At 43.1% G+C, this 26,230-nt stretch overlaps 3 protein-coding genes and 1 pseudogene across 4 annotated transcripts in view; 2 read left to right on the top strand and 2 right to left on the bottom strand.

The window, feature by feature from the left end:
* The window catches only part of LOC134227339 (phosphatidylinositol 4-phosphate 3-kinase C2 domain-containing subunit beta), a 32,159-nt gene extending 22,014 nt beyond the window's left edge, over window positions 1-10,145 (bottom strand). The window contains exons 1-6 of one of the 2 annotated variants that reach the window (XM_062708741.1): window positions 9,988-10,145; window positions 8,903-9,353; window positions 8,021-8,844; window positions 6,304-6,750; window positions 6,052-6,243; window positions 3,138-5,781 (exon numbers count right to left, since the gene is read on the bottom strand). In XM_062708741.1, the coding sequence (XP_062564725.1) occupies window positions 3,138-5,781; window positions 6,052-6,243; window positions 6,304-6,750; window positions 8,021-8,844; window positions 8,903-9,342 (4,547 nt within the window). In that variant the 5' untranslated portion in view covers window positions 9,343-9,353; window positions 9,988-10,145. Of the gene's footprint in view, window positions 1-3,137; window positions 5,782-6,051; window positions 6,244-6,303; window positions 6,751-8,020; window positions 8,845-8,902; window positions 9,354-9,754 lie in introns of both variants that reach the window. The other variant, XM_062708740.1, reaches the window with a different exon arrangement.
* A 6,449-nt stretch (window positions 10,146-16,594) lies between these two features.
* Window positions 16,595-17,217, top strand: LOC134223113 (uncharacterized; annotated as a pseudogene).
* Window positions 17,218-17,302: 85 nt separating this feature from the next.
* On the top strand, window positions 17,303-18,370 carry LOC134227337 (splicing factor 3A subunit 2). The gene is made up of 2 exons (XM_062708739.1): window positions 17,303-17,439; window positions 17,537-18,370. The coding sequence occupies exon 2, from the start codon at window positions 17,551-17,553 to the stop codon at window positions 18,310-18,312; it is 762 nt and encodes a 253-aa protein (XP_062564723.1). The 5' UTR covers window positions 17,303-17,439; window positions 17,537-17,550; the 3' UTR covers window positions 18,313-18,370.
* Window positions 18,371-18,476: 106 nt separating this feature from the next.
* LOC134227336 (uncharacterized) overlaps window positions 18,477-26,230 on the bottom strand; it is a 33,701-nt gene continuing 25,947 nt past the window's right edge. The window contains exon 4 of the mRNA XM_062708738.1: window positions 18,477-19,894. Within this exon, the coding sequence (XP_062564722.1) occupies window positions 18,629-19,894 (1,266 nt within the window). The 3' untranslated portion in view covers window positions 18,477-18,628. The remainder of the gene's footprint in view (window positions 19,895-26,230) is intronic.

Raw genomic sequence — 26,230 nt, 5'->3', positions numbered from 1 at the left:
CAGACAGACATTTGCTCAGTTTGTCGATCTGAATCGAATGGTATATAATACTATGGGTCTACAAGCGCTCTATAAAAAGTACGTTTTGGGAGTGAAATGAAAGCCTTTCTGGTACAACTTTGTTGTACGAGAAAGGCAAAACAATCGAAATTGCTATTTGGACCTCTTGCTGACAAATATCTATGAAGATTTATGTGTAACTGAATCTATCAATCCATTGTGGAAAAATGAAGCGTTCCACACTGCAATCGAATACTTGTTATTCATACATGAACAACAAAGACCCAACGATTGTGATTATGAGGATGTCTTTGAATACAATTTAGCGAACTATGAAAATATTCGATGTAGGTAAAGCAGTGTAAACTGGCAAATTGTTTAAAGAAATGAAGAAAATGTCGAAGCATCTGTTAACACTTTTTACAGATTATTATCTGACATAATCTCACAAGAAACTCTACTAAAACGAAGCAAAAGGCACACAAAATTTACAAAAGTCATAACAGTAATGAAAATTTAGTAGGGGGAATGACGGCTTTGGCAGGTTTTGTTCTATTATTGTCAGGAGGGTTTTTTATGACTGATTATGCTCAAATTTGGCCTAAACATTCTTTGCATATTAAAGAATATTGTGGCCAAATTTCATAAAATTTGGTCGACAAAAACCCCCCTGCCAATAATAGAACAAAACCTGCCAAAGCCGTCTTTTCCCCTATATTACTTGGACTTATGCGATCAATTGAATTACGCTATCAGTAACGCTTTTGAAGATTACAATTCAAAAACTGAGAGCGAAATAAAGTCCTGTCCAAAGAACTTCTTTAATTACGTAAAAACTAAACAGAAATCTAGTAACTTCCCATCAATTATGCATCTCGATGAAAATGCGGGGGATAGCTCGGAAAAAAACTGTAATATTTTTGCAGATTTTTTCCAGGAAACCTATTCTACATTTTCTGAAAATGATCGTGAGCGCGACTATCTAGCATTTTTCCCAGACTTTTAAAATGAAACTCCATGTCCATGACATTTTGCAGGCCCTACGAAGTTTAGATGCTTCGAAAGGTCCTGGTCCTGATGGAATCCCTCCTATATTTATAAAAACCCTAGCAGTGGAACTAACCGCTCCATTATTTTGGCTATTTAATATGTCACTAGAATCAGGAAAATTCCCAAATATACGGAAAACTCATTTTTGATACCCATTTTCAAATCTGGAAAAAAATCAGACTTACGTAATTATTAGGGGTGGTGCTGGTCCTGAGAAGAACCAATTTTCTTTTCCCAATAAGTCTTTCCAATAACTAACTGCATCCAAACGTTTGTCAGCACCCTGCGTTGAAATTCTCCAACCGCCACTTTACGATTTTTCGCCAAGCCTTCAACATTTTTAATAAATTTTCAGCATTGCCTCTGCTACCCACGCCTTCGTGCTGCTGTGTCCACTTCGCTGCATCGAATGCCGAACTGCTCTTTGTGGAATCCCTATCAAAATGGACCGCGCGCGCCGGACAGCAGCTTTCTTGTATTTAATAAATTAAGCCCCGCCCCTGTGTGATCTGATATGGGTATAATGGTGTATAATGGTGTAATGGTATAATGGTGCATCCATAACGATTAATGAAGGGCGGGGCTAATGAAATTACTTCATTAGATATAAGAAAGCTGCTTTCCGGCGCGCGCGAGCCATTTTGATCGGGATTCCGCAGACAACATACCGTTTGGAGAACGACAAGTTCTAAGAATCTTATGAAATTTTCTCGCAAGATTCTGAATTGGGTATGAGATGTTGTTTATCTAAGATGCGTTTTGTTGCGAGGAATAACAACAGAAATTTTACTCAAAACGAAGTTTCTTCATATTACAAAACATTATCTCTTGGCATCTATCTGTCCGAGCGACGTTCACCGATGGGTGGTTGCTGTTGATAGTTTCCACTGAGGTGGCGTCTTCATTGATTTTATACAAAAGCCACCATTTTATACAAAAGAAGGTTGATCCGACTATCTAAAATAATCTTTCTTCAAAGTACAAAACTTAATCGTAAATAGCGAATTTGATAGCGCCTCGAAGGGAGAAGATGCAGTAAATTTTAATGGATGGAATCACTAACAGCCACCAAGCTACCACGCCAAACCCGATGCCACCGAAGCAATCCATTTTCGCAATTAACTCTTTCTTTCCATAAACTGTTGGTCCTGAGAAGAACCATTTTTCATTTCCCAATGCGACTTTCCAATAACTAATTGCATCCAAACGCTTGCCGGCACCTTGCGATGAAACTGTCCGACCGCCACTTTATGATTTTTCGCTAAGCCTCCAAAATTTGGAATAAATTTTCCGCATTGCCACTGCCACCCACGCCTTCATGCTGCTGTGTCCGCTCCGCTGCATCGAATGTCGAACCGCTCTTTGTGGAATCCCGATCAAAATGGCTCGCGCGCGAAAGAAACGGAGTCCAAATGTTATCGCTAGGCAGCGACAAGTGTGAAAATGGTTGAAAGGTGTTGAAGTATGCGAGGGCCATTTGAGAATAATTAAATTATCGAAGCGTCCGTCTTTGCCGTACATCCTTTCTGGGGATGGCTCGGGCAGTGAATGAAAGTCACTGTTACCGAGACTGGCTAGTCTTCGCCAGACTATTACAAAAATAAAAGGATCGACTACAACTTTCAAATCGGGGTGACAAAAGGTCTTAAACGTGATAAAATCGGGACTGACAAAATCGGGTCGAAAACGTGATGAAATCGGGGGTAGACAAAATCGGGGAGTGACAAAATCAGGTCAATACTGTACTGCCGTAATACGCATATTTATACCTTGTTTGCTGGGATTTCCTATGTACATGGGACAGTCATGCGTATAACAGCAGTATAGTGATAACCTAGTGCCATGTAGCTTTTACTAAAAGTTCACGTAACCAATACGTATTCAACGAGGCTAAATTTTAGGTGTGTCATTTAGGTAATTCTTACGTGAAAAGTATGGTGGATTAGAACCACATTTGTGTTCAGGTAAATATGACGTGAAGATTTTTCAGAGTGCATAAAAGCATATCCGTTTGCTTCAATTCCAATCATATGGACCAATTATGCATTTATGGGTAATATAACTTTTGAACTGTTTTCGCCACTTACCTCTTAAAATTACCAAACATTTGTGCGTCGCCTAGGAATTTACCGAAATCTATGTGGAACAGGTGTCCCGAGGTTTTGAGCATAATGTTGTCATTATGCCTATCACAAATGCCGAGAATATACGTTGCCACCGAGTAGCCGGCACAGGAACGAGTAAAATTCTCCACAGCCCGCTGGTACTCTAATTGACTAGGGTTCTGCTTGGCCAGCCACTCGGCTATCGATTTGTCCTTGAACGAACCCGTCAGGCCCCACTCGACCTGTATTTTCCGCAGCGTTTCCGAGTCCGACACCATCTCGATCATGCCCTTCTTGTAGCTCGTCGGGACGCAGTTGAATGTGACCATTTTTAGGTCGAGCCCTTCGCGCAGCCACAGCTTGTCCATGATGCGCACCATCTGAATCGTTAGCATGTCCTGCTGCAGATCGTCACCGCTCTTGAAGATGGCCGGCACGACAGCCTTGTCCGGGCCCATGAAGTTCACCTTCAGAGGTAGTGTGTTGGAATTGAAATAGTTACAGCTGCGGACCACAACGCCGGTCACTTCGTTGCCCGGTCCCAAGGGTAGCACCGTTGGATTGTCGATCAACATTTGATTTACCGATTCGAGACCTTGCTTCAAAATTTGCAGCCGTTGGGATTCTTTACACATTTTGACACTTTGAGCCACCTCGCCGAGCTTTTTGCACATCATGTTCTGTGAGAGGAATCGTGCCGTCAGCTTCTCCCCGCATGTGGCCAATAGTGCTCGCAGCATTAGCTGATTTCTTCTATGGTAACGAGCCTGGATCACAAGGGCTTCGTCGGATGGACCCATTTCTATCATGTTCTGTGGGGCGTCCCCCGGGAGACTATGCAAGAGTAGCCAGTATAGGTGATGTGCTATGCGTGGTGATTGGAGTGATTTGCATAATAATAAATGAGCTAATGGTGATGCTTCGTACGTGTCATGTTTCAGCGCTTGGAGGAGCTGAGGAAGATAGTCAACAAATTCGTCGTTCGGCATGCGTGCAATCCAGTCGACTGCTTGGCGCCGTACTTCTAGATCAGGATATCGTGGGAGAAGAAGTTCCAACGCTTGAACAGGTGTCAATGCTGGCCAAGATTTTAGGAAGGCGTGTAGATCTTCGAGGCAGGCATAGTCCCAGCTGTGGGCGGCGTGAAGAATTTTAGGCAAAGCATGAGGTAATGAGTGCAGATAGTGGCGTTTTTCCCAAAGAACTTCCCGCTTTTCCAGTTTGTCAGCGGAGTAGCCTTGTTCCGCTGTGTCGAACAGTTCCTGCTGGAGATTGCGATCCAAACTGTTGAAGTCGAGTTTTACCGCTGGCGGAGTGTTTTTTATGGGTTCAGGAAATACAACCGATCCACCGTAGCTGGGAATTTCGATTCCCAATATGGGATAGGCATCTCCCATAGGATAAGTTCCTTTGGCTGGCGCTGGACCGAAATACTTTTCCGCAGTCGGTGGCCACAACGGAAGAAGGTACGATCCCTGGATCATTTTTCGCTCGAAGTCAAAAAACTGAATTGCGGACCAGCCCAATTCGGTTTTCATTACTTTGCCTTCTTGTGTGTTGGGATCTGCATTTGACGCACCGTCTTGTTTGTCCCCCTCAATGGGCTCGCGTGTCACACCGTACAACACAAAAATTAATCTCGACTCCCGTGGTAATGTAACCACCGCATTTCTAAACGTTAGCCAAGAGTTGAACGTCAATCTGGGGTAAGTTCCTGTTCGTTCGTTCGAACAGTAGGTTACCAATGGTTCGCTGATGTAGCGCGCTCCGTGATAGATCTGCACGCCCAAGTTGTATTCGTCGTGCCTCCAAAGCTCTGGTATTCGATGCAAACACATAACGTTTACCATAATTGACTGTGAAATCTTGTTTATCGGAATAGGATTGGTGTTCCACTCGGGAACATTGACCATGAAGGTGACACGGAATGCATGTGAGTAGATTTCCAGTAGGCTCTGGATGGCAATGCGCACTTCGTTGCAGCGATATCGAATCTGTTCACTAAAGGTTCTGGGGCGCAATTTGACCTCGGCGTAGTCTCCACTCTCTGATACTATACTCAAACTTCCATTATTGTAGTTTGAGGAGTCGTTGTAGCTATATATTGTCTGACCACTATCACAGCACGTTTTCAGATCGTCGACAGATTTGGTTATGTCTAATGTATCGATTTTCCCCAGCATGGCGCAGATTGCCTTTACCGCCTGGGTTACTCCGGAGCAGCTAAGTATCGTGTGAGGGCTATGGTCGTCGGCTGTCGAAAGAAGTTTGTCGATTTCCGCTTCGAGTGTTTCCAGCAAGATCATTAACTGATCGTAGCCAACTGCTGAGGTAGCTTCCTTCGGTAAAATGTGCTCCAGCCGAATCTCTGCGTCCCGTTGGTCGTCTTGTGACGTACGAGCAATAGTTCGCATGATTCGAGGTGTTTTCGGTACGAAACCTAGCTGTACATCGTGCTCCAGTTTGATGCTGTTGTGGACGCACTGCAGCTGATTTAATTTCGAACTGGTGCTGAGAATTTCCTGCATGCCGATCGCCTTCAGTACGTAGTCTGCAACACTGTTCATGATTTGGCCCTCCAGAGCACAGAATACTTGGGCAATCACGTGCTCGACCGATGTTGTAACTGGAAATATTTACATTTATGAAATATTTGACGATGTATATTAACAAGTTGTATGCCATTTCGTTATCATAGCCATTTTGCAATACACTATTCGATAGTAAGTTTATTTTTAACAGAGTTAAGAGAGCAAACTTGATTTACAGAAAAATAGGAAGATAATAGGGAAAAAATGTGAAATAAAAAAAAGTGAAATGGTTCATACTTATAGAATCTATACAACAAGATCGTTGCTTCAAATCCTTGCTCATTATTCATCTACAAAATACTTACTATCACAAGTAAATGGAATTGGAGGACCGTAGCCATCGATTTGACCTTTGTTTTGGCTATCAAACGACGTAAAACAGTCCAGTGATGGATGCACTAAAAGTTTAATACTGGTCCCATCAGGGTAGTGATTGTCAAATTCGGAGGCCACGATGTGTCCCACGTTAGTATCCGGGTCGTCATAGCGGAATTGCGCTGTAAAACGAAGTTATGTGTGAATCTCTAAAATGTTATCTATACAAAATATTTACGAACCTCTTAACTGTTTCACCATATTATAGAACGCAATCAATTCCTTATCGTAGCTCTTACGAATCACCACATTTTCGTACAACTTAGTCGGAACCGATCGTCGTTGGACAGTAGGAGTCTGCATGAGCTCATAGTTGCTACCGGCGGAAGTGGCAGGACCTTGATGGCTCGCCGCTCCACCACCGCCTCCAGACATCGAATGATACAAATCGCTGTTTCTCGGAGGTAATGGCGGAGGTTCACCCTCCTGAAACTCAGGCTCTCCGAAACCATAGGCGCTGGAAACATTCCATCCGATCGGTGGAGGTCCCGAACCGCTACTGTTCGGAGACAGAGGCGTCTTGTCCGACCTGTTGACTGCTTCGTATACCGGATCCGAGTACTGCGTGCCTCCGCTGTAGATGTAATCGAACGGATCGTAATCTTCGTAGTACGTTGAAGCTGTATCGTCTGCACAGCCGGACGACGCAAAGAGAGAAGAGAAGAAAGCAAAACACCAATGAGAAACACTGTTCCTATATTTTCCAGTTTGGGTCGAACGGAAGATGGCATCAACTCGAAACTTACTCAAAGTTCACACATACTGGAAAATATATTCAACTGAAAAAGTGATGTTTTCTTACCAACTACTTACGGCTACGAATGCCTTACTTTACGAATCAAATATTATTTCTCTGGCTATGCAAAAATAAACACCTGAATTTGTTTGGTTCCGTAAGGCACTTCAGTAATCAGAATTGATTACCGTCTTTTATTGATTTTCAATTTCTCAACGGTACATAAATAGTTTATATCTGTTCAATGTTCTCAATGCACAATGTTGTGAACTGCAAGTAATCGCGAGACTGATGCATCCTAGTCAATACAAACTCATTTGATGATTGATTAAAAGGGAGCGGTAAATTAAAGCGTGATTATTGATAATGTCGCAAGCCCAAATTCTGTAATTACCTTTCGCTACAAATTCAATTTTAATAATTTTGACAGACCTATTTGATGAAAGTTCCCGAAAAAAAAACCGCTTGAAGTAACGACCTTATCAAATATCATATTTGATTTGATAAAAGGATATAGACTATAGACTATCTATCTATTTATTGATAAGTTTGTTGTTAGGAAGATAAGCGATTCAGAGTTAAACAGCATTACTCTTTTTTATATATCTAGAACATGCGAAAAATATTCTGGCCTCATTGACAAGCGCCCCGTCTGTTTTTTTCCTATCGCGACTATCTTATCATCGTTTAGATGTTCAAATACGGCTGCAAACATAAATCGCAAGCTGTGCTTCATAAACAAAAATATATATTTGCAATTTTTCTTCAAACTAATTTCATCATCAAGGAATTAAAAGTTTAGGAAACAGGAGTCGATGAAAAGGTGACTCAACTGAAGGAAGGTAAACAATTTCAAATTTGTCAATTAAGGTATTTAAAAAAAACATTTTATCGAATGATGAGTAATACGGACGAGAACCATGATAATCGATTTTTTATCAATCTCACTCGTGTTCCCCTGAACCGCTTATCGCTTAACTTTCAACCAATTAAAAACATCCAATAAGTCCTAATCTAGCCGTAAATGCATTGCCTGACTGTTGTCTGTACGTAAAATTTGCTTATTTTAACATTAGAAAACTATTGGAGATACTGTTACTTCAATGTGCAGAATTTTGTGCAATGAATCGAAAACTACCTAAGCCTCTTAGCACGCACGTTACCTTTGTCGTCTTCGCTTCCATCGCCGGAACTGCTCCGGTTGCCGCACAGTAGCGGATCGAACGCTTCCAGCACCGACACTCGCGAGTTGTCTTCGAATAAACCGAAATCGATCAGATTGTCACCGCCGCCCAGTTTGGTGGGATCGCTTTTCGGCCGCAGCACTACTTCCCCGTTGTTGCTGTGGCTTGCAATGGGATTGCTGGTGGTCGTCCGATTAGCGGCTGCACTGGTGCCGGGGGAATTTCGAGCAAATGGATTGGAGCTTGATGAAGGGCCAGGAATAGCGGGAAGAAACGGCTGCTGCGGTTGGGATGCAGATCGGGAGTCGAGGGTTAGTTTGGGAATGACGGGTTTTGGCACATGGACCAGCGCGGACTCGGGATTTGCCACCGGTGACGTCGAGTTTGAATAGAGAGAAGGCTGTGGAATGAAGCCAGTGGCCACTGTAGGTGCAACCGGTTGAGGGATGAAGTTAGTAGCAGTAGAGTTTGGATGTACTTGCTGGGGAGGGAAAGGTCTCGAAGCTTGAGAATAATTGGATGCAGAATATTGAGGCTGTGTAACGTAGCCAGCCTGTTGCGGTGCGGGAGAGCCATATACTGGCATATTGTAAAGCCGATTCAATTCATCATGAGTGAGTGGTTTAGGCTTAACCATTTGTTGATTATATGGAACTAGTTGCATTGCAGCAGGATTGTAGGATTGTACCACCTGCTGCTGAAGATATGCAGGCGGATATGCTCCGTATGATGTAGCTGATGTCATACTCAAACTGCGCTGCGTTTTAAAACTTTGCTCGTAAGTATTTGGAGTGGTGTTCATACTAAAATATAACGACGAGGTGTAAAAAAATAAACATTACGAGCTACACAGAACCTTACCGATGCATTTTGTCTACAAGCTCCTTCAAGTTATTATGCGCCTCATCCTGAGGATTTGGAGGAGCAGGAGGAGCATTGAACGATATTAAATCTGCCTCGTCTTTCCCTCTTGGTGGCCGACTATCTTGCGCGTAGCTTCTTGTATCATTATCGCTGCGATATCCAGGTTGCAAATTGGCAGTATTCGTAGAAATTGTAGCAGATCTGGAGCTTTCATTATTTGATCCAGGTGGCAGTCCTTGATGGAGCTTGGCTCTTCTTTCCAGATAGGTCTTATACTCTGCTAGAGTACGGGAGTCCGACTTGGACAACGTTTCGGGCTGCGAATAACGCTGTTGGCGTATTTTTTCCAATTCGAACGTTTCCAAACTTAAAGCTTTGGCTTTCTCCAGCTCAGCCAAAAATTGTTTTTCCATATCTAACTCGTTTCGACTAGCCATGTTCCGATGAGCTAAAATAAATCGACAACAAAAATCGCTGATTAACTGTGGCGTGTCTGCAATCTTCGATAACGTCATCCTCCCTTCCAGAAAACTTATGAATCAAAAAGTAAACAAAATTTGTTTTAATTCAGTCCGTCCCGTAGCACGTAACGCACTTGAGCCAAACGAATTGATTTTCTTCTCGTTCTATAAATATAAACAAAATCCGTTTCATGAGGCCTAATTGAAGCCAATAGCCGGGCCATGCACTCCATACATCTCGCCTCATATTCAATTTTTGTACTCCACACATGGTAAATTGTTCTTCAGTTTGCTTCTTCCCCCGTCTTACAAAATGCAATCTCTTCCTCTTCAACCACCCGGTCCATACTGATTTCTTATCTTCTGCCGAGTAGCGGTAGCTACCTACCTACAGTTTTCGCGGATGAAACCGCATAATTTCAGACGAAACGCGCGGGGGCAGAACACCAACACAGCCAGCCAAAGCGAATGCCGGACAGAAAGAAAAACTTCCAACTTTGCAGCCAGTAGCCTCTTGCGATGATGCAAACGGGGCGCAGCGACCTCCTTATGTTGTGCTGATTTTGTGCACCGAAAACACCGCCACCCACTCACATGCACTTGAAACTTGGGCAGAATTACCTGATGGTTGAATATTGCGTACTTTTGTGCACAAATTTCACGTATTTTTCACGAAAAACATTATTTTTTGGGCGAACTACGCACAGTTGCAACTTTTTTGCTTTTTCACGAACGCCTTTCAGCTGTCAGTCGCAACCAGAGATGCCAGTGCGTACAAAGTTTGACTTTAGGGGAAAGCTGAATAGATTTAGAAACGGTTTATTGCGATTTTTTTCACCATTTATAAGCCCCAAAACGCAATACAACGGAACGGCGACGGAAACAGAAAATGTTAAGGTGCCGTCAGACGTTGCAAGCAAATCACTCGCAACGAGCATTTTGCTCGCAGAAAGGGACAACTCAAGACAAAATTTGCCTGTCTGACTACACTGAAAGTGATTGCATGCAAACAAATGACAACTCGTAAGCAAACGCTCGCTTGCAATGTGTGACTGCTAAGCGTTAAAATCTTCAACTCTCAGAAACGAAATTGCGCTTGCTAGTGCAGCACTAGTTCGCTCGCAAAAGTGAAAACGTTTTCAGGTGGCAGTGTTGCACTGCCAAAATAGGAATGAAATTGGATTTTGTGACCGAAAAACAAGTTTTCGTTTTTGTTTATATTGTACGTTGAATTCAAGACTGGACCCGACGGTTTGAAATCGCCGGTCCACCTAATCGACGTTGAAATTGTCGGTCGATGAAAGAGTGAGAGCTACTATATTTTGTTCATTCCTCGCATTGGCGTAACGCATGCGGAAGATCCTTGCCTTGTTCCCGCACTTTCATTGCTGTTTGTTTTGATTCATTTTGACAGCTTACCCACGTGCTTTTGCTGTCGACTCTGAGCTCGGCTAGGCGTCGCGACGTGTCGAAGGGTAGAGTACTATACTTTTGCAAGTAGAAATATTTGCAAGAAAGTTGGAAGTATTTTATAACGCATTCGATAGACGAAAAATGTGATCTAATGAGATTTAAACACATATTGCAAATGCATTATGCAAGGTATTATGAATTTACAATTACACAGCTTAATTTCAACCAATAATTAAAATATTTGAAATACCATCTGCATCAGTCAAAAGCATGAACATGCTCTCTGGATTTGAACGGTGATTTGAAACACCCCAAGGCAAAAATTCCTAGAAATCCACCCTTCGACTAAATCTACAATATTTGCATGAGAGTAAATCTGTCATTTGCTTAAAGTAAAAAACTGCTACGTGTGACTGCAATTGCGAGTGCTCTCAAAAACCATTCGCTCGCTTTGAGTGATTTGCTTGCAACGTCTGACGGAGCCTTAAGTTAGCCCATATATTTTCTGTCAAATTTGCCGTTTCCGTCGCCGTTCCGTTGGATTGCGTTTGGGGCTTTAAGGCTACCTTAAGGCTACCTCCCGCATAATAAAAAACAACATGTTATATGGTCAGAATCATTATTACGATGTAAGATATAGCTTCACAGTTTACGTTGCGGTTATCGAATACTTTTCGATCGATTCAACCATAACTGCTCGACATCATCACTAAATGTCAACATATAACATGCTGTCTCTAAAATGTTCTTTATTTCCTGCATTATATGTCAACATTTTATCATACTGTTGAGCGAAAATTTTGCACGCGAAGACAGACGATTTTTAATGGTGACATAACTTAACAACCCATTCAACATATTGTTATTTGTCAAATAACCGTACCACAAACTGTTAAAACTTTATATGAGATTGTTCATTTACAGTTGTCAACAGTAAAGGATACTGTTGTCGACCGCACGGGAAAATATCCATGTACAGTTTGTAATTATGCGGGCTTACACCTCGGGAAAATTTTCCGCCGGATTTTGGTCCCCGTGTTATTTCAATGGGGCCGGGATTTTGATTTCCTGTGCCCAAATCTTGAAAACATCGCATATGCAAAAAATACATGGAGAAAAACTCCGCGGATCAAATTCGAGGTGTGAGGCTACCTTTAAGGCCACCTTACACCTCAGGAAAATTTTCTTCCAGATTTTGGTCCCGATGCATTTTAAATGGGGCAGGGATTTTGATTTTCCGTGCCCAAGGTATATTAGCTATAGCCTCACACCTCGGGAATTTGGTTCGCGGATTTTTTCCCCATGCATTTTTGCATATGCGATGTTTTCGGAATTTGGACACGGAAAATCAAAATTCCGGCCCCATTTAAAATACACGGGGACCAAAATCCGGCGGAAATTTTTTCCGAGGTGTAATACTAATGACACACTGGTGGTATAAGTATACCTGTAGTGTACAAATGAGTTTGATTAAAAATATGTTTTAAAAATTAATTAACTTAGGAGACACAGGCATCAGAGTAGTTAAAGCCAAATTATTGATGATAATAAATTCAGTCTTAAGTGATATTTGAGCACGGCAAGTCAAGTGTCTTTCAATAGCTCCAAATGGAGCTGAACAATTCGGATGCCTCCGAAGATGGCGTCAGTATATCCGCCGATTGGAGGGGTTCCGGTGACGAGGCTCCCGTCGAGTTCAGCGTTCTCCCATCGGTAGATTCTCCATCCAACTTCCGGCGTGGATCATTCAAATCAGGTTCCGCTCCTGTTCCGCAACACCGTGCCAAGCTCCGACGGTATGCGACTGACGAATCTAGCTGGAGGATCGAGGAAGATTCGAGCCACTACAACGGCGCATTAAACAAACCGAATGGTAGTCGCATAAATCTGTATGTTGATTCCACGGCAAAAAAATTCGTCAAATGCCTGGAACTGGGGTCTAACACAACGTGGAAGAAAGCGTTGGTAAGATCAACGCTAGAAAACCACGTTGCACCATTGAATTTAGAAACTATGTCTTCCAAAGTCGGCATGCGAAAAGGTGTTCTAATAATGCATTTGTTTGGTCCTCGTAAATCTACGACTAATCTGATGTCATTTTTGCCTTTTGGTATTGTCTGTTTCCTTGGTAACAAAACGCGCCGACCATTTTTAGGCACTATCAAAATCGTCGCCAACATCTTTATTCTAAAATTATGTTAGTTTTATTAGTAAATAATGTCAATCTGCATTAAAAACAGGGCTCAATTTTGGGAAATAATGTGATTATTGAGTATATAAAATTTTGTTCACAGTTGATTTGACAGATCTTATGGCCATTTTTGCTGGCGACGATTTTGGCGTCAATTTGTTTTGCGACGATTTCAAATCGTCGCGGCCGATAAGGTGGGAAATTGATAATACGACCAGCAAGGATGAACAAAAGGATTTATCCATTTCTTCAGTAACTTCTTCGATAATTCCCGATAACAACAGATCTTGCAAACGACGATTTGTTTCATCTTTGAATGCAGGCGGAATACTGGTGTAGATATTTCTGCTGGGAGGTTTAGTTCTGTCATATGCAAGAACTACCGGTGGTACATTGAATTTGGGAAATTCTTCTGAAACATTGCAAATTTCTCCTGCAAACAACTTGTCGAGGCACAAAGCGTTAGGTGAATTTAAAATGGGGACGTTCAAACCCACTTGAAGAACACTATAGCGAATTGCAGTATTTCTTCCCAGTAACGGTCTAGCGTCGGCAATGACGTAGAATTTTTCAAAAAATGTAGGGCGATCTTCAGAAACTACCAACTCCGCAACAAATGTGGCTAGAACATTGATGTTTCTTGAAGTAGCATATCCTTTGAGATTTTTTTTGTAGTGGCTCGAATCTTCCTCGATCCTCCAGCTAGATTCGTCAGTCGCATACCGTCGGAGCTTGGCACGGTGTTGCGGAACAGGAGCGGAACCTGATTTGAATGATCCACGCCGGAAGTTGGATGGAGAATCTACCGATGGGAGAACGCTGAACTCGACGGGAGCCTCGTCACCGGAACACCTCCAATCGGCGGATATACTGACGCCATCTTCGGAGGCATCCGAATTGTTCAGCTCCATTTGGAGCTATTGAAAGACACTTGACTTGCCGTGCTCAAATATCACTTAAGACAAGAATCTTGAAATGAATACCATACCAATTATTGTCTTTATCAAAGATAGTCTTGGAATAATTTTCTTGTCCTCTTGAACCATGGTACAAGTACCACAGGTGTGTCCTTAGTATAAGGTGCCGACCTCGGGAAAATTTTCCGCCGGATTTTGGTCCCCGTGCATTTAAAAATGGGGCCGGGATTTTGATTTTCCGTGCCCAAATCCCGAAAACATCCCATATGCAAAAATGCATGGCGAAAAATTCCGCGGACCAAATTCCCGAGGTGTGAGGCTACCTTAAGGTAGCCTCACACCTCGGGAATTTGGCCCGCGAATTTTTCCCCATGTATTTTTACATATGCGATGTTTTCGGAATTTGAGTACGGAAAATCAAAATCCCGGCCCCCTTTAAAATACACACGGGGACCAAATTCCGGCGGAAAATTTTCCCGAGGTGTAAAGGCAGCCTTTAGGCTCGATGCCCACATGGCGTCTTTTCAACTCTGCGTGCACACGGAGTTAAAAAGACGCAGGTGTGTATTGGAAAAAAAGCGTTAACGCAGCGTCACCGCGCCGATGTACACAAAATCTCAGCACGCGTGGTCATGTATAATTTCTATCTAGTGCCTCGATTTTGAATAATTTAAATAAATAATGTCGTAATATATTGTACCAACAAAGGTGAGAAACTGATATATATGCATATATGCATATACCTACTGAGATAGCATCCATATTTTGTATTTCTGACATCCATGAACATCATATTTCGAAACGTATAGAATGCATGTGCCATCTTTATGCATTGGTTTCAGAGTGAGAAAATGGCGTCGACCACAAGTTTCCAGACCGAGGTTAAAAAAGTCTTCGTTCGTTCTTCAAACGCGTGTTCTGTAAATTTCATGTAAAACGATAATGTTTGAGTATTCGATTATTCGATTGTGTATTGTGTAAGGTTCCAGCAATAAGCTTTTCAGGATTTCCCGTGTTTTTCAGAAGGTGAAAAAAGAATATCAACGTTTGCTAGAGATGGGTCATTTTTCTAATTCGTATGTATGTTTTCCGTATTAACTGAAGTGCAAGTGCTAATATAATAAAATATTCGACACAGGTACAGCAAGCGGAAAAGTTCTGCGGATACACTCAACAGAATATACGGATCATCGTATTCGTTCTCCGATTCCCGCGATCTCGATGCCAAAAACGCAGCAGCCATACACTACTTCTGTTCCCGGAAAATGCCACTGCTCCCCCGAGTCAGATCACATGAATCCGACGATGTTTTAGAGGAACTGCCGATAGCAATTATATGTAGCCTTGAGAAACCGGCCGGCTGCTGCTGCCATAGAACTTGAAATTTACTTACAATTCAATCGATTATGGACTAGTTCCAGTAGTATGTTCAACGATCTCCGTGATCTTGCATCTATTAACATCAATAAATGTGTTTCTTGCTCAATATATTTCACAATGTTTTATTTTGATGGGGGAAAATAAATCCAGAATAAGCATAAAATCCGGCAATATAAATTATTGTCCATTCGCATATGTTTCATTGAATAATCTAATCAAAAGTATGTGTGAGCCTTATGGATTATATATGAATCAAGCATGCATTTTATGAAAATAAACTTTGGAGGAAATTCGAGCGCGGAATTCCTGGGAAGATTGTTCGATAAACTGCAACAGCTAAACCTGAAAGTAAACAACAAGAAATCAGCAGTCATTCCCTTTTCAAGAAAAAGAACCGACAGGCTGAAGATGTAGGTCCGTGGAGAGCAAATCGAATTAGTCAACACCCATCCTTATCTTGGCTATGTGCTAGACAGAGGGCTATCACACAGGAAGCACACCGAAAGCGTAAAGGAAAAAGCAGGAGCTAAATTAGGTCTTTTGAAAATGCTATTACGTAAATCGAGCAGAGCGAATCCTGAAACACTGGTAAAGATCGGAAATGCTCTTATTCGAAGTAGGATGGAATATGGTGCAACGGTCTTCGGAAATGCTGCTAAAACGCATCTGAACAATCTTCAAGTACTACAAAATGCGTACATACGGAGAGCAATGAACTATCTCAACAGTACACCAGTTCATGTGATGTTAGCTGAAGCAGGCCAAATACCGATGGAACTGCGGGCCGAAAGCCTCACAAAAAGAGAATTAGTAAGGTCTCTGTGGTTTAAAACACCGCTGATGAAATTCATAGGAGAAACACTGGACAAGGAAATAGGCAACGGATCGTACCTCACGGAAATCGCGGACAAACATGCGGATTTGATGTTCCAGGTGCATCCGTCGGACAAAAATTTGCACTTCCTAACAAGGATGAGGTATTTCGAAAAGGTGGAGTTCGACAGATTTGTAAAGACCACATTGATCAAAACCATGCCCAAGAAAGAACGCACCCCGGCGATCGTGTGGCAAGCGATGTTCAAGGAAGCATGTCTTACACGGTACAAGGACCATACTAAAATCTTTACGGATGCCTCAAAGACTAGCACAGGTACGGCCTTTGCAGTATTTGATGAAACGGACTCGACCAGTATAGCCGAAAGCATCAACACAAACTTTTCAATCACGAATGCAGAGTTGCTGGGTATCCTGAATGCGATCGAGTTGGCTAAGCAAAAAGGATACAGCAAAGTGGTAATCTTCATCAGACTCGAAGAGTGCATGCGAGATGCGATTGAATGAGAGTCTACTCAAAGAGAACTACATGTTTGGAGAAATCTACAAGGAACTTCAGGACGTCAGAGGGAATGCGATTAAAATCCAATGGATTCCGAGCCATAATGGAATTAAAGGCAACGAGGTAGCAGACCAGATAGCAGTTAAAAAACCACAAATAAGCAAACATTCTGCCAAGGAATAACACTGGGAGATGCGCTAAACCTTAGTTATAAGGAAATATTGGAAGATTGGAACCGCAAGTATAAAAACCTATCGACCGAGAAAGGAAAATAGCATTACCAGCTAATGGAACAACCAGGAAAGAAAATTTGGTGCAAAGAACTACAGCTAAACACGGAAGAAGTCAGAATACTTAACAGAATAAGAAGTGGACATTGTTTAACGAAAGAAACGAAGGCTAAATGAAAATGGGAAGTTGACGATCTTTGCGATTGGTGTGAAGTTACCGAAGGCCTGAAACACATACTGTACGACTGCCCCCGTTACAACAACAGCAGAAACCACCCAACTTTAGAGTATATGAAGCCATTAGAAGAAACACCTAAAGAAGAAAATGAGGACGAAATGAAACAAATAGTTGAATTTCTAAAAGAAAATCACCTATACTTCTGAAAATGTTAAAGAACCACATCTTACACGGAAAGCGGAACATAAACGATAGGGCAAAAGGATTGTCCAACACATGCAAGTGGCAAGATGGACCAATCGTGGTCTTAGCCAGTCAAAAAGACCAACCCAAAGAAAAAAAAGACGGAGCATCGCGCAGTTTTAATTTTGTTTAATTCGTGATATTCTCACAAATACCTAAAAATTATTACTGATTTATTTTGTAAGGTACGTGCACAAATTATTAATTTATAATAATTTTGGTTATACATTAATACTAATCGTTTTATTTATGTTTGATAAAAAACATTGTCCACATTTACAGTCAAACCCTTCGGAATGGATTTCCAAAACCGTGCCGGTGGTAAAACCGGTGGCGGAGGCCCTGCCTCCTGGTCGGAAAGCAACCGTGACCGACGAGAACGTCTTCGGCAACTCGCCCTGGAAACCATAGATCTGAACAAGGATCCCTACTTTATGAAGAACCATTTGGGTTCATATGAATGTAAACTTTGCTTGACGCTGCACAACAATGAAGGAAGCTATCTGGCTCACACCCAGGGCAAGAAACATCAAGGTAACCTAGCCCGTCGTGCGGCCAAGGAAGCAAAGGAAGCTCCATCCAGTATGCAACCGGAGAAGCCTCGAATCGAGCCGAAAAAGTTTGTGAAAATTGGTCGCCCCGGTTATCGGGTCACGAAGCAGCGCGATTCCGACAATGGTCAGCAGTCGCTGCTGTTCCAGATCGATTACCCGGAAATAACCGACGGCATCATTCCGCGGCATCGTTTCATGTCGGCCTACGAGCAGAAAATCGAACCCCCGGACCGTAAGTGGCAGTATTTGCTGTTTGCGGCGGAACCGTACGAGACGATCGCCTTCAAAGTACCCTCCCGCGAGGTGGAAAAGACCGAAGGCAAATTCTGGACGCACTGGAACAAGGACACCAAGCAGTTCTTCCTGCAGTTTTCGTTCAAGCTGGAACCGAAAATCATTCCACCGCCGCCGCCGAATATGCGCGTACCGCATCCCGGTCGGCCAATGTTTAATCCGGTCCCACCACCGCCGATGGGAATGGTACCCGTTCCTCCTCATATGTAAGTACAAATGGTGAAAACAACAACTCTTTCTAGCAATATAACTATTTGTACGTGGTAAATTTAAGTTTTCTAATTTGGATTAGTGATAAATCACATTGAAACCGAAGGCAGTTTTTGGGAGCATATTTGTATTTCACAATTGTGCTGAAATAAAAACGCGAGTCGCAAGCTTCATTTGTTTATTTTAAAACTTCAGTACCCAAAATTCCATTTTAATTGAAATCAAAAAATGCTTTTGCTCATTACATTTCAATTTCTACAAATGGTTGATTTGTTAAATATAATTTCGCTAATAGAATCGTCGTGCTAAATCACATTCAACCCAACACTTCTTCGGGGTCTACACGACTTTGGACTTCGTTCGGGAACAATATCATTGTAATGCAGGGTTGGTGCGTGTGAATCCCCATTGGTTGAATAAAATCGAAACGATCGTAGATATTCAGATGGGCGTTGCAAGATTTCCTGGCGCAGATCCAGGTACAGGAATCTCGCTCCACGTAGATTTGATTCTGAAACACCATATGCCGTAGCTTAGACTTGCCGTAGGTCTTCATGAGCGCAAAGCGATCCCTTAGTTTCATGATGGGGTCAAATCTGGCTTCTCCGCAGACATCGATTGGCCCTTCATGATCGTGCGGTTCGATTTCTTTGAATACACCTTCGGCGTTCTGATTAAGTAAGGCTTTGCACTCCTTCGTTCGGTAGCATCTCCATTTGGCGATATTCATTCGGCGAATAAAAATCGGCTTATTGTATCTGTGCTGGCCCCAGATAACTTCGTCCAAATGAAAAGAACTCGAAGGTCCATCGGTACTGGAAGCTCCCTCGATGTTGGGATCGGTGCTTTCATCGTCAGGAATAATAATATCGAAAGGTTCGTGAGTGTGAGCGGATGTGAACTGGATGCAGGAGTAAGAGTCATTGACGGTGGCCTTCACTGGACACTTGGTACACTGCCAGGCCACTTCGGTCTCGTTGGATGCTCTTATTTGAATGTGATATCGAAACCCATCGCAGACGAAATAAGTAGCGGTTCGTCGCTGGGATCCATTGACTAGGATGTACGGATAACTCTGACCGTTAAGGTCGCAAATGTTCCCAACGCAATCGTAGGATTTGGTGTGGGTGTGAGCGTCTTTCACGCGGGGGACTTTATCACAGCCGACGATGACACGTCCGGGGCAGCGAGGTTTGTTGCATTGCAGCTTGGTGCTTCCATCGGATTGAACTATTGAGCGGTTGTATGTGTATCCTCCGTAGTAGTGCAGAAGTTGTTCGGGTTGTGGAGTCTGATCGCCTTTCGGCATCGGTTGCACCAAAGCGTCGATAATTGCCTGCAGTTTTGGGCTATCATTGTTGGTAGATGATAATTGTGTTTCGGCATTACTCGGTTGGCTTGAAGATTCCACATCCATTATGGAATCGTTTTCGTCGTAGTGTTTAGGACTGAGTTTGATCTTTGTTGATGTGTCCAAAGTAACATTCAACAGGTTTAAAGGATCGATGTCAGCGGATGCTTCCTGGTCAGATTCCTCTTTTTGTCTTTTCTTAGAAGTTCCTATCGTTGGGGCATAACATTGCTGAGGAAACAAAAAGAAATATTTTGATTATTTATTGTAAAATGCCTTTATTCTAAAAGCAGAGTTTTCTTGTAGTGTTATTTTATATATGCATTAAATAAAAGTTTGGGGTAGGTAAATAAAGTAATAAGTAATAAAAGTTACCGTCGTGCGGGGCTTATTTTGACAAATCAGGGGCTACTTTGGACATTTTAAAACAAGAATTACAACGAAAATTACTACAAAATTATCATTATCAACAATCGGGTGTCTTGTTGATAGTTGGATGGCAACTTTCTGTTTCAAATTTAGTATATTTTCCCTTTATTTTTATCATAAAATCAAAAATCCAAAGTAGCCCCCGGAGTCAAAAGAAGCCCCGCACGACGGTATAGCAGTTAAATAAAAGTGAAAAGGAGAATATTTTGAGTTTCAATTACAGTGTTAGCCTGATTTTGTCACTCCCCGATTTTGTCTGCTCCCGATTTAGCACGTTTTCGACCCAATTTTATCACCCCAAAAATTTTGAAAATTTTAGTCGTTCTTTAATTCTTATTATTATTATTTATTCAGACTAAGGCCGAAGTGGCCTGTGCGGTATATAAGAGTCTTCTCCATTCGGCTCGGTCCATGGCTACACGTCGCCAACCACGCAGTCTACGAAGGGTCCGCAAGTCATCTTCCACCTGATCGATCCACCTTGCCCGCTGCGCATCTCGCCTTCTTGTGCCCGTCGGATCGTTGTCGAGAATCATTTTCACCGGGTTACTGTCCGACATTCTGGCTACGTGCCCGGCCCATCGCAGTCGTCCGATTTTCGCGGTGTGAACGATGGATGGTTCTCCCAACAGCTGATGCAATTCGTGGTTCATTCGCCTCCTACACGTACCGTCCGCCATCTGCACCCCACCATAGATGGTACGCAGCACTTTCCTTTCGAAAACTCCAAGTGCGCGTTGGTCCTCCACGAGCATCGTCCAGGTCTCGTGTCCGTAGAGGACTACCGGTCTAATTAGCGTTTTGTAGATTGTCAGTTTGGTACGGCGGCGAACTCTATTCGATCGGAGCGTCTTGCGGAGTCCAAAGTACGTACGATTTCCAGCCACTATGCGTCTCCGAATTTCTCTGCTGGTGTCATTTTCGGCAGTCACCAGTGAGCCCAAGTACACAAATTCTTCTACCACCTCGATTTCGTCACCACCAATGCAAACTCGCGGTGGGTGGCTCACATTGTCTTCTCTTGAACCTCTGCCTATCATGTACTTCGTCTTCGACGTGTTGATGACAAGTCCGATCCGCTTAGCTTCCCTCTTCAGTCTGATGTAGGCTTCCTCCATCTTCTCAAAGTTACGTGCCATAATATCTATGTCGTCGGCGAAACCAAATAGCTGGACGGACTTATTGAAAATTGTACCACTCGTGTTAATCCCTGCTCTTCGTATCCCTTCCAAAGCGATGTTGAATAGCAAACACGAAAGACCATCACCTTGCCGTAACCCTCTGCGGGTTTCGAAGGGACTCGAGAATGCCCCTGAAACTCGAACTACGCACATCACCCGATCCATCGTCGCTTTGATCAATCGTGTCAGTTTATCCGGAAAACCGTGTTCGTGCATTAGCTGCCATAGCTGGTCCCGATCGATTGTATCATATGCGGCTTTGAAGTCGATGAATAGATGATGTGTGGGCACGTTGTATTCGCGGCATTTCTGCAGTACTTGGCGAATGGCGAACACCTGGTCCGTGGTGGAGCGTTCGCCCATCAAACCCGCCTGGTACTGCCCCACGAACTCCCTTGCAGTTGGTGCTAGTCGACGGCATAAAATTTGGGAGAGTACCTTGTAGGCGGCGTTCAGCAATGTGATTGCGCGGTAGTTGCTACAATCCAGCTTATCGCCCTTTTTGTAGATGGGACACACGACACCTTCCATCCACTCCTGCGGCAAGACTTCCTCCTCCCAAATCTTGGTAATGACCCAGTGCAGCGCTCTAGCCAGTGCCTCACCACCGTGTTTAAATAGCTCTCCTGGTAGTTGGTCAACCCCAGGGGCTTTGTTGTTCTTCAGCCGGCCAATCTCCTCCTGGATTTCCTGGAGATCCGGAGCCGGTAGAATTATGTCCTGCGCGCGTTCTCCCAGGTCTATCACCATACCGCCATCTTCGTCTGCCACATCGCCATTCAGGTGCTCTTCGTAGTGCTGCCGCCACCTTTGGATCACCTCACGCTCGTTCGTAAGAAGGTTCCCGTTTATGTCCTTACACATATCAGGCTGTGGCACGTGGCCCTTACGTGAACGGTTTAACTTCTCATAGAACTTTCGTGTGTTATTAGCGCGGTACAGTTGCTCCGTTTCTTCACGGTCTCGATCTTCCTGCTGGCGCTTTTTCCTCCGGAAAGTCGAGTTTTGTCTGTTCCGCGCCTGTTTATATCGTGCCTCGTTCGCCCTCGTGCGGTGTTGCAGCAATCTCGCCCATGCTGCATTCTTCTCTTCCACTAACTGCTCACATTCGCCGTCATACCAGTCGTTTCTCTGATCCGGGGCACCGTCCCTAGTGCAGCGGTTGCGGTGCTTCCAATGGCCTGTATCTCTCAAGCCATCTTCAAGAGACGCTGTGCCTAGCTGTTCTTAAGTTGGAAGTGCCACTTCCAGCTGCTGCGCATATCCTCGGGCTAGTCTACCGTCTTGTAGTCGCCCAATATTGAGCCGCGGCGTCCGACTTCGACGCGTGTTGTACACCGTCGAGAGTTTTGAGCGCAGGCATACTGCAACGAGGTAGTGGTCGGATTCAATATTCGCACTGCGGTAAGTGCGGACATTCGTGATGTCGGAGAAGAATTTACCGTCGATTAGAACGTGATCGATTTGGTTTTCCGTTTCTTGGTTAGGTGATCTCCATGTGGCCTTGTGGATATTTTTGCGGGGAAAGAAGGTGCTTCGGACTACCATTCCGCGGGAGGCTGCGAAGTTTATGCATCGCTGGCCGTTGTCATTCGATACGGTGTGCAGACTATCCGGTCCGATGACCGGTCTATACATTTCCTCCTTCCTACCTGTGCGTTCATGTCACCGATGACGATTTTAACGTCCCGCAGTGGGCATCCATCGTATGTCTGCTCCAGCTGTGCGTAGAACGCTTCTTTTAATTCTTGCAATAATGATTTTCCATAACGTTCAAGAAGTGCACTTTTTTTTTGTCTTTATTAAAGAGATTTTCAGTCCTAGGCTGGCTCATCTCTATTATTCGAATTAAATCTAAATATCAATAAAATACAATTAATTTAGTATTTCTCAACATTATTGATCGTTTTCTTTTATCACAAACTTGTTTTTTCTGAAGCCAATCAATCCATTTTTCAGGATTCTCATCGTACTCCGGTTCTTCTTCTGACGTCTCCATTCCAGCTTCATCGGTTGAAAGGTCATAAGGTCATTTTGCATTACTACGAGTCGTTCCATAGCGGGTTGTTCGGATTTTTTATTCACTTTCTTCCTAGGCGGCAATCTCGCAGTTGTCGTGTCGCTTTGCACCGCTGTTTGTCTCGTTTGCTGTTGCCGAAGCGTTGGTTGCTGCTGCAGTAGACGGTTGATTTTGTTTTTATTCCTACGTTCTTTTGAACAATAGGGCCACTGGGGTGTGTTATCCAAAGTAGCTGCTTGATTGGAACTAGTTTGCGCCAACAGCTTTTTGTTCATGGCGCAAGTTTTGCCGATATGAACTAAATTCGTACAATGCCGACATGTGGCTGGCTGCGAGTTAAGATAGGTAAGTTTGTTCACTTTTATTGTGACATATGATTTCAGGTGTTCTTTCAATGTCATTTGAACAACCCGTACACCTGAAGGAATTCCTCTTCCAGCGAAAGTTTTACCCCATACAGCTTCCTTAACACTGAAGACTTCGCCATACTGCTGTAAGTATGATGTAATGTCGGTATTCGTCACGTTTTCAGACAGATCGTGTATTTTAATTTCCACTCTGCTGTCATCCATCGTAAGGCGCACTTTGTACCGCTTTCCATTCACCTCGAGCTCGTGACGGTCATTGTGTAGCTCAACCACCATTTGAGCTGTTTCGAGTTTGTCGCATTTTGCATGCACACAGCACTGAATCTGATTCATTCACAAGCGTTGAATCTGTTTTGGCCGAAGGAATTATGAAATTTGCACATCTTCATAACTCGGACGTTTCTCGAAACCTCGGAAATACCCTTTTCAAGTGATTTTCACGAAGTGTCACCATATTCACGATGAGAAGGAATGGAATATCGATTGTGACGCTCAGTACGAGCACATCCGAACACAACAAAGGCTTCAGCACAACTGAAGAAGTGCACTATGCACCACGCGCGCGAATGTGAACAAATGGAGGGGTGATTTATCGTAAATAAAAGTATAACCGAGAAAAAGTAACTTGAGCGAAGCCTAAGCTACAGGGGCATTAGAGTGACAATGAAAATCGTAGTAGGGTGCCAATGAAACGGGAGGCAAAATTTTAGGACCCAGATTTTTTTTTTGAAATCTAAATTTCTGTTTTTGATGTCAAATGTCTTAGAAAATTTTGAAATCGATTTTTTTTTAAGATCTTTGTTATCTCTAGTTCTTGAGGGGCTGATACTTCTAGTGAAGACACAAACACGTTGAGTAACAAACGAACTTGTGGAGATTTTATTAATAACGTGTTAACAGGTTGGGATTGTGTAACGGAATGAATGTTAGGAAAAAATAACAAGTATCGGTAACTGCGTTAGCAACCAGTGCGAGAGTTGGGCGATTGCTACTGTGTTAATACCCCCTCTCAATCGGCCATTCCAAGTTGGTAGCATAGATCTTCTAGAGGCTTCGTAAACATATCTGCCAGTTGATGTTGAGTTGCTACATGCTCGATTTCCAAACGCCCACTCGCAACATGGTCACACAGAAAATGATGTTTGATGTCGTTTGTGTTTTGATCGCTTCGATTTAAAATTGCCATACATTCCAAAGCAACCCTGATTATCGTCAAATATGACGAAGGCTTCTTGTGTTTGTTTTATTTTTAAATCTTCAAGAACTCTTGCGATCCATATTCCTTCAGATGTCGCAGAACTAAGGGCAACATATTCGGCTTCGCTAGAGAAGGTGGCAACTGTTGTTTGCTTTTTGCATGAAACCAAGTTCCTGAAAACCCTGATGATGTAACCACTAACGGATTTCCTGTCTATGGTATCTGATGCCCAGTCAGCATCCGCGAACCCAACCAACGGTTCTGCTTCAATGTGCCGCTTGAATTCAAGACATTTTGATTTAGTTCCTTCAAATAACGAACTAATCTCTTCAAACATTGCCAATGGGAAGATGATGGATTCTGTTGAAATCGTCCAAGGAAGCTTACAGGAAAACATACATCCGGTCTGGTGCATAGCATGATATACATTATGGTTCCCAGAAGTTCACGATAAGGTTCGCTAGTAGAATCACCAATACCAGGCAACATTGAACCTTTTTCCATAGGTGTTTGGACCGGATTGCATTCATTCATCCCAAACCGGACCAACAGCTTGTCGATATTCGTTTCTTGAGATAAACGCATACTGCTTCCTTCCTTATTGGAACATAGTTTGACTCCTAGAAAATGGTTGGCTTCTCCACAATCTGTCATATCGAAAATTGACTTCAGCTGCTTCTTAAGGGCCATTATTGATGTGTTCTTCCTTCCGGCAATAAGCAGGTCGTCTACATAGAGCACGATGTAAATTTCATTCCCAGCGCAAATTCTTGTATACAAACAATAATCGTGTTTTGAACGCTCGAATCCCAGTTCTAACAGTTTCTCGTTGAACAACTCGTGTTCCAACACCTTGGAGACTGCTTTAACCCGTAAAGTGACTTGACCAATCTACATACTGTATTTGGAGGTGCATCGACTCCATCAGGTACCGCCATGAATTTTTTTTCTTTCAAATCTCCGTGCAAGAATGCCGTCTTTACATCCATTTGATGGAAAAAGAATCCTTGATGTATGCCAGCTGCCAGGACAATTCGTATTGTGGTTAGTTTTGCAACTGGAGCGAAAATTTCATCAAAGTCCAGGCCTGGTTTCTGCAAGAATCCCTTCACTACAAGTCTGGCTTTGTGTCGCATCGGTTGACCATTCACGTCCTCTTTTATCCGAAAAATCCATTTTGATTTCAACGGCTTCACTCCGGCTGGACACTTCGTGAATTGCCAAACGTTATTTTCCTCCATGGATCGAAGTTCGTGTGCAACGGCCTCCATCCATTCTTTTCGATCTGGTCGATCTTTGATTTCGTCGAACGTCTCAGGTGCATCTGATGGAAATATACTGCCAGCAGTAGCTCTATACCCAGTAAAATAA

Source organism: Armigeres subalbatus, chromosome 3 (genome assembly GCF_024139115.2).
Source record: "Armigeres subalbatus isolate Guangzhou_Male chromosome 3, GZ_Asu_2, whole genome shotgun sequence".
Lineage (NCBI taxonomy): Eukaryota > Metazoa > Arthropoda > Insecta > Diptera > Culicidae > Armigeres > Armigeres subalbatus.
Note: the sequence above shows the minus strand (reverse complement) of the source record. Positions and strands in the feature narration are given on the sequence as shown.